Source organism: Setaria italica, chromosome IV (assembly GCF_000263155.2).
Source record: "Setaria italica strain Yugu1 chromosome IV, Setaria_italica_v2.0, whole genome shotgun sequence".
Lineage (NCBI taxonomy): Eukaryota > Viridiplantae > Streptophyta > Magnoliopsida > Poales > Poaceae > Setaria > Setaria italica.
Genome location: NC_028453.1, coordinates 3,348,468 through 3,363,283, shown reverse-complemented (window position 1 = coordinate 3,363,283; position 14,816 = coordinate 3,348,468). Strand labels below are relative to the sequence as shown.

The 14,816-nt window shown below is 50.8% G+C and overlaps 1 protein-coding gene across 1 annotated transcript; it reads left to right on the top strand.

Moving 5' to 3' along the window:
* Positions 1 to 12,871: 12,871 nt before the first annotated feature.
* Positions 12,872 to 14,816, top strand: LOC101778661 (glutathione S-transferase T3-like). The gene is made up of 3 exons (XM_022825891.1): positions 12,872 to 13,131; positions 13,641 to 14,654; positions 14,798 to 14,816. The coding sequence occupies exons 1-3, from the start codon at positions 12,872 to 12,874 to the stop codon at positions 14,814 to 14,816; spliced, it is 1,293 nt and encodes a 430-aa protein (XP_022681626.1).

Genomic DNA, 14,816 nt, shown 5'->3' with positions numbered 1-14,816 from the left:
CTCCCAATCATAGAAGGAGGCCGATGTTAGACTTAATCATATTGTTTTTATCATTTAGTGTGCGTCAGTGTCGTGTGTGTGATCTGTGTGAGTAAATTGTTTGGTGTTTGTGTCCAGGCCAAGTGTATCGTGTGTGTGGTTAGTGGCCGGGTGATTAGTGGTGGCCGGGTCATTAACTGGTGAAGGTCCATGCTAGGAGATAGTGCTTGCATGGATGTCCGGTTCTTCAGGAGGCGTGGAGCTGCGCATGGAGACTCGGCCGGATTGTTGACTGCATGCATGAAGAAGTAGTGCCGTGTATGCCGGCGACCGAGTATTTTGGATCGTGAGGAGCTGCGTGCGTGCGTGTGGCTGGCAAAAACTCCGGCGTTGTGGTGTGCATGATACTCAACTGCGTAGGCTATTTAGCCAGGGGGTGAGCGAGCGCCAAGGGGTGTGTGAAGTGCTGTGCGTGTGTGCCTCTTTGTGAATACTAGTGTTTGTGAGTGCTGGTGTGCAGCACCGTGAAAAATAGAAAACTTTCAGTGTTCCAGAGAGTCTTTTTGTGTGCCATCCAATTACAAGTGTGAGCTTTTGTTCTTCTGTTCTTGTGTTGCGTTGACAGGGCGTTTGAGGAGGGGAGCTGGGCCAACATTTGGTACCAGAGCCACGTTTGAGAGATGGGGAAGATCGGCGACAATAGCAAGGGTGTTGCCGGCGGCGACGACGACAAGATGGTGGTGCAACAAGTGAAGGAGGCGGGGGTGACACTACGTTACCCCATGCTCACGGAGAACAACTACGGTGTGTGGGCTGTAAAGATGAAGATCTTCATGCGCGCGCAAGGCGTATGGGCGGCCGTGGTGAGCAAGGGTGACGTCGATGAGAAGATGGACCAAATGGCTCTCGCCGCCATTGTCCAAGCTGTGCCGGAGGCCATGGTGTTGGCCATTTCTGAGGAGGAGACAGCGAAGAAGGCGTGGAAAGCTCTTGAGGAGATGCATGCTGGTGAAGAACGTGTCAAGAAGGCGCGTGTACAGACCCTCAAGAGGAGGCTTGATGGTATGTACATGAATGAGTCTGAAAATATTAGTGATTTTGCTTTGAAGGTTACCACTATGGTGAACGAGATTCGCTCTCTCGGCACCAAAGTGGAAGACATTACAGTTGTGGAGAAGCTCCTACATTCCGTCACCGACAAGTTTGGACCCCTCATCAGCACCATTGAGCAATGGGGGAATGTGGAGGAGATGTCGGTGACAGAAACGATCGGGCGCTTGAGGGCGTTCGAGGAGTCGTCAAAGGGGCGGTCTCGTGAGAAGGAGATGGTGCCGCAGCTGCTCGTTGCAAGCGCGGAGAAGCGGCTCACACGGGCCGAGTGGGAGGCCTTAATTGCTGAAGAGAAGCGCAGCGGCAATGGCTCCAGCAGCAGCAACGTTGGTGAGAAGAAGTACCGCGGCAAGTTTGACAAGTCCAAGATCGATTGCCGCAAGTGTGGTGAGTTCGGGCACTTCGCCGACGAGTGTGATGCGGTGAAAGCAGCCAAGGCAGTGGCACAACTTGCCATTGCAGATCAAGAACCAACGCTACTGTGAGTGTGTGGGGGTGCTGAATAAAAACCAACAAGATTAGGGGGTGATTGTTAGACTTAATCATATTGTTTTTATCATTTAGTGTGCGTCAGTGTCGTGTGTGTGATCTGTGTGAGTAAATTGTTTGGTGTTTGTGTCCAGGCCAAGTGTATCGTGTGTGTGGTTAGTGGCCGGGTGATTAGTGGTGGCCGGGTCATTAACTGGTGAAGGTCCATGCTAGGAGATAGTGCTTGCATGGATGTCCGGTTCTTCAGGAGGCGTGGAGCTGCGCATGGAGACTCGGCCGGATTGTTGACTGCATGCATGAAGAAGTAGTGCCGTGTATGCCGGCGACCGAGTATTTTGGATCGTGAGGAGCTGCGTGCGTGCGTGTGGCTGGCAAAAACTCCGGCGTTGTGGTGTGCATGATACTCAACTGCGTAGGCTATTTAGCCAGGGGGTGAGCGAGCGCCAAGGGGTGTGTGAAGTGCTGTGCGTGTGTGCCTCTTTGTGAATACTAGTGTTTGTGAGTGCTGGTGTGCAGCACCGTGAAAAATAGAAAACTTTCAGTGTTCCAGAGAGTCTTTTTGTGTGCCATCCAATTACAAGTGTGAGCTTTTGTTCTTCTGTTCTTGTGTTGCGTTGACAGGGCGTTTGAGGAGGGGAGCTGGGCCAACAGCCGAGGAGAACAGGGCAAGTGCCAGACCAATGCCGCGCTGATCCGGAACGGATGAGGTCAATTGCACGCCCAGCAGAGCAGTCGGCAGCAGGTTGTGCTCAGTGGTTGCTATCGAGGAGAGCCTGGTGTGGAGGCCGAGGTTCCAGGAGCCAGAAGCATTAGCATGTTGCACTGAAATATTAGGGCGCGAGCAGTAGGAGAACAGCACCGGGAAAATTTCCGCTAGAGGTTGGGGCCCAATCCAATGATCTTGCGAAAAACTGCAGGAGGCGCCGTTGCCCAGGTGAACCTTCGTGCCGCTGCGGAGTTCAGGAAGGAGGCTTCGGAGAGAAGTCCAAACAGCGGTGTCAAGGTGGTACTGGTCACCATGATCACGTCCAGCCACAGTGCCATACAAGGTTAAGAACCAACGCTGCCAGTTGGTGGATGGTGGGAGGAGGAGCTTTGCCAAGAACTTGATCAGGAGGTCATGATTTTGGGTGGTAAGGTTCTTGACACCGAGGCCACCATGAGGCTTGTCCCAGCACACCGTTTCCCAAGCAGCTTTGCATTGTGACCCATGACAGTGTACTTCACCAGTCCAGATGAAGGCACGACGAGGGGCGTCAATGGCTTCAATGGTTCCCTTTGGCAGTAGGATGGAGCACATAGCATAAACAGAACGGGCGCACATTAGCCAAGGTTGTACGCCTTAGAACCGGGCCACACCATCCGGGGATGTAGTGTTCCACCGCGCGCACCGGAGGCTGAAAATATGCGTGCCTTGTGAAGTGACAGAAGTAAGCATAAATGTTGACGCTCGTTATTGACATACTTTCAGTGCCATTTAAACGGTGTTTTCATATATATTCTTATACTAACCTGCCACTTGGCACTTGAAATAACCCCGTTTTCGCATATGCATTGTATTTTGGAGGACATTCTGTTTTCGCAGGAAATTGAACCTAAAAGTATATTTTTGGATAAAGCCCCGAACAAGCAACGAATCTGTCAAAGACGAAGGCCAGCAGGCTCAGAAAGAGCCCAAGCCGGGCCTCCTCTGATGCTCATTTTTGGCAAGCACTTCTCCAAGATTGCTTAAGGGCTAAGATTGTGAAGATATGGCAAGTATCACTTCGGGATCAAAGAGGAATCAAAGAAGATCAAGCGGAGATTTGGAAAGTTATCAAATATCAATCTCATCTTGAAGCTATCGACGTGCCAGGCCCACACGCATACAAAAATAAGCTTCTAGAACATCAGAGGAGACTTGGCGACGAAATTGGGCATGAGGGGATAAAAAAGTAAGGGCCAGGCCAATCAGCCTAACCCCCCCTCCCCTCCCCGGCCGATCGGCCTGGGGCTTTCCTTGCTCCCCTTACTTCCAATTTCTCCCACGAGTCCTCCGGACTATAAATATGCCCAAAATTCTGTTGGCACGGGGATCCATCCAGCAAAACTCGACGAAACCAAGGACACACATCAGAGGGAACTGAGGGCCGCTACAAGTCTTCGAGGTTGTCTAGGAGATGCCTTAGGCTAGACCCTAGCCGCCATGGTCGTCCTTGCGCGGCGAAGCCATGGTGGAGTTCTGGAGCCGAGCCTTGTGATCATCAAGGCTTATGTACACATGATGGTGATATCAATCTAATCTTGTGCTTACTTTGATATACTATGATGCATGCTTATTCTCATATGTCTAGCTAGCATATGTTCTTAGTAGGAATAGATGTAATCATGGTGATTAGTTTATGTGTTGCGGATACATCTTAGTATTGCATAGGAAGTCGGTGTGATTACCTTCGCGTGGTGACATCATGTGGGGGGGGGAGGGGGAAGGTTGAACGATTGCGTAATGTTGAGTCGGATTGAAGGCAAGTATTGTGGGAGTCGTTTGAGGTAAAGCTTTGGGAAACCGGAGGCATCAACACGCACCTCGCCGTGGCGACCATGAGAAAGTAGGCCGCTTGCAAGCCGCCATTCTGAGAGGTGACTCTTTTATCAAGGTGCTATATAGATTGGTTACCACTTTGACTGAAACTACAATAAGAAGACAATAGGCTCATGCTACCTTCGGTTGTGTTATCTTATATATATGGATGTGATCTGTTTACCCTGTCTATAATACTTATCTCACGATTGGGTTTACCTTTATATGCAATTCATGCTTCATGATAGGATTAGATCTGTTTAGCTAGATAGAAAACCCTACTCAGTTCATTGCCGATCCACGGATTGATAAACCTTGGATGGAATACTCTAAGGGAAAAGCTATTCCGGTTCACAAATTGGTGCGCTAACTGCCGTCAACACTAAGTAAGTCTGTGGGAAGGCAGCAACCGAGCAGCCAAAGGATTGTGCTATCTCAAGAGCCTTCTTTAGTAATCGGAGCAAAAGTACTCTTCTCATAGTTGATGTGGAGTCCAGTCATGGCTGAGAATCACTGAAGAAGGCTCTTGAGATGAACGAGCTGGCCTTGATCCGCCTTGACAACAATGAGGGTGTCGTCGGCGTATTAAAGGATAGGATAGTGCATTCCTAGGATCAGCGGGTGTTGAATGTCACCGTTCTTAGAGGCATGTAGGAGCATTTGTTGCAGGAGGTCAGCCACCAGGATGAAGTGGTAGGGCGAGAAAGGGTCGCCTTGCCGCAAGCCACGCTTGCATCTGATCCAGCGTCCTGGAACACCATTGAGAAGCACAGCTGTCTGAATAGAGGTGTTGAGCAAGCGAATCCAATCCCTCCAGAGCTGAGGAGAACCCTTGGCAGCAAGAATAGCATCTAAGGCACTCCAATCATCTGAATCGAAGGCCTTCCGGAAGTCCAGCTTGAGCACAATGGCCTTGACACGTCTTTTGTGATAGGCTTCAATAATTTCAGCGGCATACATGAAATTCTCAACAATGCAATAGCCTTTTATGAAGCCAGTCTGATCAGAATGTATCAGGGAAGGAACAAGTGGCTACAATCGCATCGTCACGCCCTTGGTGCATATCTTAGTGGCACAATTTTGCAAGGAAATAGGTCGGTAGTCCTTGGGCAAGATAGAGTCGAACTTCTTGGGCAACAGAGTGAGGTATGCTTTGTTGATGCGTTCCAGGTCTACGAAGCAACTGTGAAAGTCTGTCAACAGGTGGAGCAAGTCAGGTTGCATGAGATCCCAATTGCTTTGGAAGAACAGTGGCGTGAAGCCATCCGAACTAGGGGTGCAATCTTTTCTCATGGACAATAGGACTTCCTTGAGCTCCGCAGCGCTGAACGGAGCAGTGAGAGTGGCATCCTGAGAGGTAGACAAAGAGGTGGCAGTGAAGAACTAAGACAAGTCTTGAACCGGTGTGCAAGTATCAGCTTAGCCCAGCAGCTGGGCATAGAAGGAGTGGAGAGCATGGCAGCCTTGGCAGCATGGGAGGTAACAATGGAGCCATCGTCCAACTGAAGCGTTGGGATTTGATTTTAGCACCATTGAACAATGGCGGTCATATGGTAGAATTTTGTGTTGTCATCACCCAAAGTGCAGCCTCTGATCTTCCCACGCTGGCGCCAGTAGATGGCCAACTGAGCAGCTCCTGTGCAGCATCACATACCAGGGAGCGTAGCACCCGCTCCATGTAGTAGAGAGGCTGACACTCCTTCGGCAAGTCAATCATAGTAATCACCAGGTTGCAGTTGCGCAGTAGATCAATCGGCGAGCACAACATTCGCTGCCAGGACTTGATGTCCGCACGACACCACTTAAGGTAGAGAGATAATCTAGTCGTGCCTTCCTGATCATGGACACTCCTCCAGGAACTAGCAATGACATCCTGGCACCCAGCAATACGCAGCTAGTGGTTGTTGAAGCGGAAGATAGCCAGACGAGGAATGGTTGTGGTGGCAGACAGCATGAGCAAGCAGTGGTCTGAGAAAGGAGTCGATGCGGAGGTTACCATGGAGTTGGGCAGTAGGGAGCTCCAATCGTTATTGACGAGGAAGCGGTCAAGCTTGACAAGGATCGAAGGATCTTGATGATTGGACCATGTAAACCTCCAATCAAGGAGCAGGATAACCTGAAGCGAATGATGTTGAAGTTACCGAGGAGCAGCCATGCACCTGCAACAGAAGAATGCACAAGGGCAAGCTCCTCAAGGAACTCCAGCTTATCAGCATGATTACACGGGCCATAGCAGTTTGTCACAGTGAAGGAGAGGTCAGTGGCAGTGGTAGTAAAGGTGGTGGTTAGGGAGAAGTGCTGCGAGGAGGAAGCGGTGAGGGTGAGGAAGTTTGGGTTCCAAGCGGTGAGGATCCCCCTAGAGGCATCCGAGGAGGGGGAGAAGGCAAAAGAGGAGGCTAGCAAGCGAGGCAGGAAGGTGGCGGCTTTGAAGGTGTCAATGTGTTGGAGCAATGTTTCTTGGAAGCAAGCGATAGCAGGCAAGTAGGAGGATAGCGCAAGCCGGATGTTGTCACATTTGCACTTGTCACCCAAGCCGTGAACGTTCCAAGTTAGGATGGTAACCAGTCTTGTGGCACTAGCCATGGAAGAACACAGAGATCATCGAGGCGAGCAACCAGGCAGGCGAGGGGGAACAGGCAAATGCAGACAAGTACATGATGGGGCCGTCGAAGACAGCCAGATCATGCTCCAGCAGCGAGAGGCATCCTGGCGAGTAGGATAACCTCTAGAGGTTCACAATATAGGTTACAAGCACCCAGACCGTATCAGACGGCAATGTTTGAGCACTACTACCTATTACAGAGATACCAGGGGCCATGAGGTGGCCAAAGCAGACACACATGTTGTTGCAGCAAAAGGGGTCTTAGAAGAGGAGCATGTCTTCATCGTGCGGATGCATCAGTCAACCATGTCAACAGACGGTGCAGGGGGATGCTCCAGGGTGAGGAGGCGGTCCTCTTACACATTGCATGAGCACCCAAGGAGCTTGAGATCATCAACACACAAGGCTAGGGCCTCAGGAGCAACTTGAGGTGGCAGGGCGGTCATGGTGAGGATGGAAGAAGATGAGCCGTTGTCGCCGTCGTCATCCTCAGAGTCTGTCACAGAGTCACCGTCACTGGCTGGAAAGGTAGAGGAGTGCTTGTCACTGGCCGCGGAGTGGTCGAATTTGCACTTCTTGATGCGGATGGCCGCAGCAGTGACAGTCTCTCGGGGCCCTTGCTCCTTAGCTTTGAGGCGGTCGCTGTGATGGCACCCATCAGGAGGGCGCAGGGCATCCTCAATGGTTTTGGTGTAGGCAAGGTCGATGTCGAGCTGGGACACCTCTGGAGTAGCAGTGGTGTTGGGGCAGCCCGAGTCCGCGGTGTTTGCCGACGAAGAAGGAGGTAGCGGGATCGGAACGTCGATGATGATGTGCGTAGTCTCCAGAGCGGCGAGGTGGCCATCAGCAATGTTACAGGGGCGCGCAAGGGTGATGTCGATGGAGTCGAAGCTTGGGGAGGACGGCGCATCATAACCCGCAGTAGGGCCGCTGCCGGCATCCATGCCAGGGGCAGGCATGGGGAGTAGCACGTCAGCAGGTGCGTCCACACCAGAGGCCTCCCAACACTAAAGGGAGGCAGAGCAAGACCGTCGCAGTAGTGCGCAGCCTCGTGGAGCGTCGCATTTGACGGTGGGGCAACCGAGCCACGGCAGAGCTAGTTGACAGAGAGGCCCAGGCTGCACCGGCCACCAACAGAGAAGACCTAGTGCAGGAAGATGATGGAGGTGGAGCAGAGGTTGACGATGACCATACCTTGGTCCCTACGCACATAAGTGAGGTAGGGCCATAGTAGGATCGAGTAGGAGCCGTGGTAGCCGTTCGCGCCCGAGACGAGGATCTCGACGCAAGATCCCTGGCACAAGCAGAACTCCACACGCTCTGGTTTGGTGAGCAGCGGTTGTGCGTGGACCTCCGGATGGATGATGCAGCCGCGGTGACGGCCCATGGGGATGGGCAGCAGATTCGCCGCCGGCATGGGACCGTCCCCACGACGTGGCTAGGTGGAACCCTGAAGGAGAGCATGCCCCACGGCATGGACCGGCCCTGCTCCATCCAGAGGAGGAGTGTAATATTCCTAAAATTAGAAATATTAAATTGAGTGAAATTTTAAAAATTTAAAACCTTTTGTTTGAATTGTGTGCTCATTTGAAAATGAAAGATAAATTCTACTCTCTTCTAGAAATTCCCTAATAAATAAATCTCAAATCAATTTGAAACTTGTGTGCTAGTTGATTTGGCTCTTTTTGGATTTTATTTGGCTCTCAAATATGTGGGTGCTTGAATTTTGAATCTAATTCAAAATTCAAACTAAATATAAAAACCAAACCTAAAACTAACCTAACATCTAAACAAACCAAGCCGGCCCGCAACCAACCGGCCTGGTCCACTAACCTAACTCTCCCGAACCAGCCTAGTAGGCCGGCCCAGCTAGCCCGCCCAGCCAGCCTGCCAGACCGCCGCACCCACTTCCGTCTCTCCCTCACCGCCAGGCGGGTCTGGTCGGCCCTATTCCCCATTCTTCTTCCTCGTGCCGCGCGTGGTGCCTGCCGGGATGACGGGACAAGCTCACCGCACTAGCGCGCGCTACCATGACCGTGCCTGTGACCCCCTTCTGGAGCCTTCCGCCACGGGGAAATGCCCACCTTGCCCTCGCCCCGTGTCGCAAACCCTAGCACCGCACCAATGGATGGCCGCCACACCATCCTCTAGCTCACCCGCCGAGGATTGATGGCGCGCAGCTCGTGACCCTGCGCCCCATTGCCTTAACTCTGCCCAGCAGCCTTTCTTCGCCATCCCAATCCGCCCGGGGTTTTCCCCTTGCCATCACCAGCCACCCGAGAGAGGAGAGGGGAAAAGAGCAGGAGAAGGAGGAGAGGAGGAAGGGAAGAAGAGGAGAGGAGGAGAAGAGAGAAGAAGGAGGAGGAGGAGGCCGTCGTGGAGCCAACAGTCGCCAGAGGAGGAGCCGAAGCTTTCACCGTCACCATCCGCAAGCCTTCGTTAAGCTAGCCACGTTCTACATCACCACCCTCTTTTCCCCTTCTTTCCCCTTAGCGCCTCTATCCGGACATCGTGCCACTGCCGCCGTTGCTCTGCCTGACTGGCCTTTGCGTCGCAACCCTCGCTCGCCGTCGCTGTGGCCGCCGCGGGTCCGGGGCGCCGGAACCTTGCGCGCAGCCATGGGCGTGTTGCGGGTAGGGAGTTCCCCTACGCCGTGCACGCGCAGCCGTCTCGCGCCCGCCTTGCCGTGGCCAAAGGCCTTGCCTTTGGCCAGGCCGCAGCCCTACCGCGCCCGTGCCTGCTCGTGCCGCATCCTGCCACCGCGCCTGTTTTGCCGCTCATAGCCTCGCCGCGCGCTAACCCGCGCCACGCCACGACGTCGCGCCGTGTCACAACGTCGTGGGCGCGGTCACCATCGCCCTTCGCCGCGACGCCGCGCCGCCACCGCTCCGCGCCTTAGCCGATCGCGCGTGTGCCACATGCTCGGCCACACAAGCGTGGCGCACGGGATCCAACCGGCACACCAGATCCCAGATAACCCTGTGCGGCCACGTGGCAGTGCCACGTAGACTAGGATGACCACTTGGCTGCCACATGGAGCCACATGGCGCTGTCGTGTCCAAGGCCAGGCCCACTCTAAAGGCCCACTAACAGACAATGGGCCCCACTGACCAGTGGGGCCCAGTTGACCGCTGGCCGGTCAATGTTGGTCGTTGACCGGGTCAACGATAACCAAGTCAATGTTGATCGTTGACCGGGTCAACGATGACGTCAGCGACACATGGCACCCTCCCATGCTGCCACGTGGCACAACCAGAAGCTGACACCTGTCATCCTAATTAATGAATTTTCGAAATTAATTAAATAATTAAATAAATCCTTTAATCTTTAAAAAATCATAAATAATTCATTTGAACTCAGAAAAATATGAAACTAGTTGCATTAAATTCGTAAAATCAAGCCTGTGCTATTTGTAGCTAGTTTAGTATTATTTGGATGTTCTAAATTTGGCTTTCTTGGAGTTTTTTCTTAAATGTATTGCCGATAAATTTATATTGCGTCAAATCTTGTTTTGTTTAGACCCAAGCTACGACCCGGAGGGCTCTCAAGACCCCGACTACACCGAGGAGGACCTCAACGACAACGGACAAGGTGTCATGTCACATGTCACTCCCAATCATATAGATCCTATGCATGCTTAGTTGCTAGTGCTTTATTTATGATGCTTGGATGATGATTGATTGCATAGCCTATGATTCCGGCCATGCCTTGATAATTGTTTATCTTGTTTTCCTTGTTACCTACTTGTGGACTAGCTACAGACCCTAGCTAGTCCATCTATTTATATCCATATACATGCTTTTGAGTTATGGATGGGCATATGCTATGAATTTGGGGATGGGATTCCTTGTACACTCTCGCGGGTCTCTTGGGTGAGTGTGATCCCTTGACGTATTTTGGCGTGAGCGAGCCGCGGTTAGTACCGAGGAGTGCCTTGCTAGGAGAGATCATTTTGGTCTCTCTCCACCCCCTGTATCTGTGGTGGGTACCTTGTTTGACACTGAGGAGCAGCTAGCGTACTTGTACGTTGCAGGTGTTTCGGCACATACTTTGTGGACTTAAGTGCTCGCTCTTGGCCCCGAAGGACCGAGTCAGTTTAACCATGTTTCTTTGGACTATATACGTACTTACCGTTCGCTTTGTTATAGGCGGGGTTCGGTCCGAGACTAGTGGTGGATAGTGCTTAGCCTATAGGCAGATTGGAGGATCAGTGTAAGAAGTTCGAGACGTTGACCTGCTCCGACCAGACTACACCCCGGCATGGGTAGGTTTCACAACTTCAAGGTCTTCGACTGGTGACAGTGTTCCCTGCAGTCAAAGACACTACCAGATTCAAGGAAACAAAAGAGTGCTAGCCACCTACTGGGGCTCCGGCCGTTAGGTGGGGTCTGGACGACTAGCTACCGTTCAGGCTCCATTCGAGCGGGTACAGATGTAGAACATCTACAGAGTGTATAACCTATAGCTATAGTCCGTGTCCACTGGTATGGACAGTCCTCTGATCTGTTACTCTGACTAGACTTTATTATACTTCTACCTTCCCTTTTTGAGATAGGCCGGCATTTGCCATTGAGATGTGAGGGGAGGGAGCTCTCACATCGCCTAGTGTTGCTGGATTCTTGCGTGAAGGATCTGATGGTTTGTGACGACTTCCTTGATATGAGGTGTTGACCTCGGAGAGTAGTATTGCTTTGATGCATCCTTGATTACTGCTGCTGCATATACCTCTACAGCCATATATAGGTTGATCCATGCATACAGTATTATTCCCCCGTTTCCTTGGATTGCTACTTTTGGAAATTGACATGGTCTACCCGCTTCTCGGGTAGATGGTGGCTTTTCAGGGTTGGAGCCCGACTACGACTTCGACAACGACAGATGGGAAGACTAGGGATGATCCCTCGCTCAAGTCATCTCTGGAGATGTTGTTCGCCATGCTACATGTTTCCGCTCCGTAGATATTTTATCTTTCATGATTCAGTCCTAACAGACTTGTACCGCCATAAGCTGAAGTGTTGTACTTGATATTTATGATATTGTTACTTTGTTACTACTCTAGATTTATGTATTAATATGGATTTGTACTATCTGAGATAGGAATTCACATGTGGTAACCTTTTTAGACTACCACGAAGGTGCGTCGAGTTGAAAAAATAGGAGTTCGGGTCGTTTCAAGGAGGACCGGGCCGGGAGGAGGAGCAAGCGGGTCGCCAAAGGCGGCCTGGCCACCCGCGACGTCGTGGCCCGGAGCGTGGTCACCACCCACGGGGTTGTCTGGGCCTGGCGAAGGAGGCCCAGAATCATCCGAGTCCGAGTTCGAGTCAGTGCCGCCCAGGTGTGCACATGGACAATGTCGATGCGCGCGAAGGTGCCGAGGCCGTTGTGGTTCTTGAAATACTCCTCGAGCGGGACGTCCAGGTGCTCTTCTACCTTCACCGCGAGGAGGACAGCAGAGAAATCCGCAGGCAGTCATTGTGACTTGTGAGGGTTGAATGGCAGCATCTTCACACTATGCTCCATGATTGCAGCAGGAATCAATTTACAACAGGCGACAATATTTATAACTCTTTCAACAAAGTATGACTATGACACCGGCTATATTTTCACCTCTTTTTTCCTTTCTGAAAAGGGAAATTAGAACAGACACCATATATACATTAGGGCACGTACAACGGGGCTGTAAGCCTGTCTCCGTAGCCTCCGAAATGCAAAAAACCCCCCGCCGCTCAGCAGTAAAGGAGGAAAGAGAAGATGAGTGTCGCCTCACCACGCGACGGCCCGAGCTCGTGCTCCCAGGCCAAGACGCCGGCTCGCCGCGCGTTGTACGGAGGCGTCGCCTCGCGGATCCAGCTGCGCGCGCGAGAGAGAGGTGAAGATTGCCGCCAAAATCCCCAATATATGTCTCAGCTTCATCCTTCTCCGCCTCCACCATTCTTCCTCGCCCATCTCCACCGATCTCTGCTGCACTGCCTCGTCGTCGACTGTCTCCGCCGTCCTCGCTGCCGTTGCCTGTCTGTCGTCGTTCTGTGCTGCCCAGCCACCGTCCGATGTCAAAGGAGGCGGCACCGGCTTCGAAGAGGAAGGCTACGGCGGCGGAGAATACCAGGACGTCCGCCGCTCCGACGGCGGCGATGGGGAGCAGGCTTCCCCGTGGAACCGGCTTGGCGGCAGCATTCATGGGGCGTGCAAGCAGCTTGGCAGCAGCACCCAACTCATCCAACTCGGCGGCGGCCCTCTTCCCTGCTGGTCGCGGATTTGGCTCCACCGGATGGGGATTTCCAACATCTGGTGGCTCTCCTTCCTCCAATAGATTCCCAATCCCTCCTTCCCCATGTTCAATATGGTGGGAAGCACCTGGAGTTGGTACTCCATCGAATTGGGATCCAACAAGGTAAAACACTAAACTCTATCTGTAAATTAACCCATGTGTGCTCTGAATGTTTGTTCTTCCAGTAGAATCTTTTGCTCTGATTGAATGTCTGCTCTGTATATTACTTTCTATTTGTCAGCGGCAATGCTTAAACTATAGGACTACTCCAAATGCTAATTTCATATCTTGAATTTGTGGTGTTAAACTTCTATCAGGTGCTGTTAAATTAGCTCTTTTTTGGTGTGAACCACTCAGTTTGTGCTCAGTTTGGTGTGAACCACTCAGTTTGTGCTCTGAATTTGGTTCTGAACACATAACAAAAGTGATATGTTATATACCACACTTTGTAGTGATTCCCTATAGGATTACAGAATGTGATCTGTTATAAGAAACTGAGATGCATATTGGTAGTGCTAAAATTATTAGGACTATCTGATTAGGTGCATTCAGAATGCATAAGTTGATGGTACTCCAATTTTTGCACATGATGGCACTATTAATTTCTGATGTGTGTTATTTTTTTACTTAAGGGACAAAGAGACACACCCACCTGGTGGATTTATGAGTTATTTTCCTAACCAGCCGCATAACTTTCATTTGGTTGGAGCAACAATGAGTACAACAGTTTCAAACCACAATGCTGAAAGTTCACCAATAGATTTGGAAAATTTATCTGATCACCAGCATGATGGAGTTGATAGTGATAGTGAAAATGTAAGAACTGAAAAGCGGATCTTATGGACAATAGATGAGGATGAAAAATTGATGAGCTCTTGGGTTGAAAATTCTACGGACTCTACACAAGGAGCTGATAGGGGTGGCAACCAGTATTGGGGTGAGGTTGTTGATTCGTACAACAAGAGTATCCCGTTAAATAGGAAAAGAAATGCCAAGCAATGCAAGGATCGATGGCACAAGATCAATAAGTGGACTGACCTTTTTGAATGTGCTTACTTGAAGGCTCAAAGAGTATTTGCAAGTGGTTATTCTGAGGATATGTGGTATGATGCAGCCCAAACCTTTTATGTGGAGGACAACAAAAAGCTTAAGCTAGGACCCTTCACGCTAAAAAAGGTTTGGAAAGCTTGCCGAGGAGAGCCGAAGTGGAAGACATACAATGAAGAGTTGAAGAAGGCACGTAAAAGGAAGGCACACCAGCTTGATCAAGGAGAGGATACAAATGATGAAAGTTCAGATGAAATGCCAAAGAGACCAATAGGGCAGAAAGCAGCAAAAAAGGCTTCTCTTGCTGCAAAAGGTAAATCAAAGGAACTAGGTGAAGATGGTATATCAAAAGAGTCAGCAATTGATGTGGATGGACTTGATAAGTTGAGCAAAATACAAGAAAATGTTGCTGCAAATCGCATGAAGGCGTTAGAGATTCAACAGAAATTGTCTGCTGAGAAGCTTGAAAGCTCTAGGATGGCTCACATTACTGCTCAGGAGAACAGAGAGGCAAAGAAACTTGAGAAAGAGGCCAAGATGATGGAGGCCTACACTACTCTCATCTCTAGAGATACAAGTGCAATGTCTGATGAAGAAAAGTCTGAACATATTGCTACCATTAAGTGTTTTAGAGAGAGGCTATTTCCTAGTAGTACTTAATTTTGGTATGTATAGCTGCAGTGTACTGTATACTCAATTTATTATTACCAGCTATAATTTGATTGTGTGTTTGTGATTGCAGGGACTATGAAGACATTTGA